Source organism: Tupaia chinensis, unplaced genomic scaffold (assembly GCF_000334495.1).
Source record: "Tupaia chinensis unplaced genomic scaffold, TupChi_1.0 Scaffold144682_1, whole genome shotgun sequence".
Taxonomy (NCBI): domain Eukaryota; kingdom Metazoa; phylum Chordata; class Mammalia; order Scandentia; family Tupaiidae; genus Tupaia; species Tupaia belangeri.
This window is the reverse complement of record NW_006204543.1, coordinates 2,803,026-2,805,431: the sequence shown is the minus strand read 5'-3', so window position 1 is coordinate 2,805,431 and position 2,406 is coordinate 2,803,026. Positions and strand designations below refer to the sequence as shown.

At 62.4% G+C, this 2,406-nt stretch overlaps 1 protein-coding gene across 1 annotated transcript in view; it reads left to right on the top strand.

Annotated features, from left to right (window-relative positions):
- The window catches only part of PARP6 (poly(ADP-ribose) polymerase family member 6), a 31,159-nt gene extending 29,073 nt beyond the window's left edge, over positions 1-2,086 (top strand). The window contains 4 exon segments of the mRNA XM_027767778.1: positions 826-905; positions 1,228-1,291; positions 1,439-1,523; positions 1,748-2,086. Coding sequence (XP_027623579.1) covers positions 826-905; positions 1,228-1,291; positions 1,439-1,523; positions 1,748-1,850 — 332 coding nt within the window. The 3' untranslated portion in view covers positions 1,851-2,086.
- The last annotated feature ends 320 nt before the right edge of the window (positions 2,087-2,406 follow it).

Genomic DNA, 2,406 nt, shown 5'->3' with positions numbered 1-2,406 from the left:
GGGGGCCGGGGGGGGGGCCGCTGGTAGCTGCAGAATTGTTTGAGCGGCTGCCGTATGGCTGGGCTGGGCTGGAGTCCTGTCCCCATGGCCAAGAGCGGGGAGTAGGGGCTCACAGGCACTTGTCATGTGTGCGGCAGCAAGCCTGTTACACGTGCCGAGTGGGGTAGAGCTAGTGCGGGGTTTGTGAGTTCAGGTCATACGGGACCATTCGGCGGACGCGGTCGCTCGGAGTCCTCAGACCTGGGCAGACTTTCTGAGGGCGGCAGGGCTCTTCAGGAAGCTGCCACTGTGGTCCCGCTGCTCTGTCGTGACTGCAGCACGGTGAGACCAGAGCTGACCTGACTTGCTCCGCCTGCTCTTCCTCCCCACGTACGCAGCCTGGCACCTGACACGTGCAGGTGGCCTCTCTGGGCCACGGTACTGGCTCACTTAATGTCTCAGAACCCTTCAGGGGTCTCTGTCCACAGCGTGACCTGCGAGGCCACTCTTCCATGTGGTTGCTCGCACTCCTCTGCCATTGCCTGCTCTGCACAGATGCAGCACGCTGCTGTCTTCTGTCCCGCTGCCGTGTCCTGTCACTGCCTCCCCTCCCTCACTGACGTCAGCCTGGCCGTCCTGGGAGGCCTCCTCCAGCCCGAGGCTCTCAGTCTCCCATCACGGCCCTGACCTTCCCAGATCTGACGACTCCACCAGACAATCTGTGGGGACACGCCTTGTGCCTCTTACCCATGGCTGTGCCACGTCTCCCAGCTGGTGGCTTAGCGCGGAGTGGGCACCAGGAAGCCCTCGAGTGAGGCATGGACTGAGTGTGCTGCTCTGTGGCAGGAATGGGGAAAGGCCAGCACAGGATGCCCTCCAAGGACGAGCTGGTGCAGAGGTACAACCGGATGAACACCATCCCCCAGGTACTGCCGCCGGCCCTGCTCTGCCCGCGTCGCGTCCACGGTGGGGGAACGGGCTGGGGCGGCTCGGAGGTCATCTACGGGAAGCAGGTGTGCTCTGAGGCAAGCACATCTGGACTCCTAAGTGGCAGTCCTGAGTGCAAAAGCAGGGGCCGAGTTCCAGTGAAGTGTAGAGATGGAAGCTGTGGGCCATCCAGACCGATTACAGCAGAGCAAGATCTGGGGGCGACTGAGCTCAGGGCATCCCTGCCCCACGCGGTCTCGCCAGCCTCCGGGGAAAGCTGAAACGGCTGCCTGGCCCTGCTCTCGCCTCCTTTGCTTCCAGACCCGATCCATTCAGTCACGGTTCCTGCAGAGTCGGAATCTGAACTGCATAGCACTCTGTGAAGGTAGGTAGAACGCTGGCGCCCGCGCGTCTGGGCCCTGCCCTTCGTTTCTGAGGCTGCACTCCAGCGCGTCCTGTGGCAGCATCTTCCCTCCCTGCCTGGTTGCATACCTGGTGCTTTCGCGTCTCAGACTGGCTCCCTTCCTCCCAGTGATTACGTCCAAGGACCTCCAGAAACACGGGAACATCTGGGTGTGCCCGGTGTCCGACCATGTCTGCACACGGTTCTTCTTTGTGTAAGTCTGGGGGACCCGGGACTGCTCGAGGAGTGGGCTGGGTGTGATGGCATGTCACCCAGGCTACCTCGGGGGTGGGGAGTGGATTATCAGGGTCTGTTTGGAGGAAACGAGGGAAACTGGGTCCCTTCCGCCCTGGAGCACGGGGTGGCTGCGTTCAAGTATAGCCGGGCTGTCCTTGTGTCGTCTTCCTCTTGTGCTCACGCTGGCCCCGGCTTTGGCAGATACGAGGATGGCCAGGTGGGCGATGCCAACATCAACACTCAGGACCCCAAGATCCAGAAGGAAATCATGCGTGTGATCGGAACTCAGGTTTACACAAACTGAGGGGCCCAGCCCTCGCACCCGCTCCCCCAGGCTCCACGCCCTCACCAAAGGGCTCCGGAGCAGCAAGAGAGGCCGCCCTGAGGCGTCGAGGGGCAGGGAAGGTGGCAAAGGCAGCGCCACGCTGGAGACGGGCCCCGCGGCTGCCCCACGTTTGGTGGCTGGCTGTCTCCGCCCCAGTTTTCCCAGTTGACTTCACCCTGTTTGTAAATAAACAATAAAACGGAAGGTGCTGTGGACTGGATGTGGTCACTGTGGTCTGACCAGCCTCGGCCCAACCGCTCCCAGGCCCATGCAGCGGCAGGGCGGGGTAGGGAGAGTGGTGCCTCAGGGTTGGGAGTTGGCGCCCTGTGCCTGCGTGTTCCGGGTTCTGCAGCCACACTCAGCCAACCGCGGATCTGGACCGAGAGTGCCAGGATCACGAATTCCAGAAGTTTCCCAAAGCAGCACTGCCGTGGCTGTGCTCCATGCTGTGCTCAGCCCACACAGAGAAGGCAATGTGCAGGTCACCCAGAGAGGAGAGGGCTGGTGGCCTAGAGAGGAGAAGGCACACACGGGG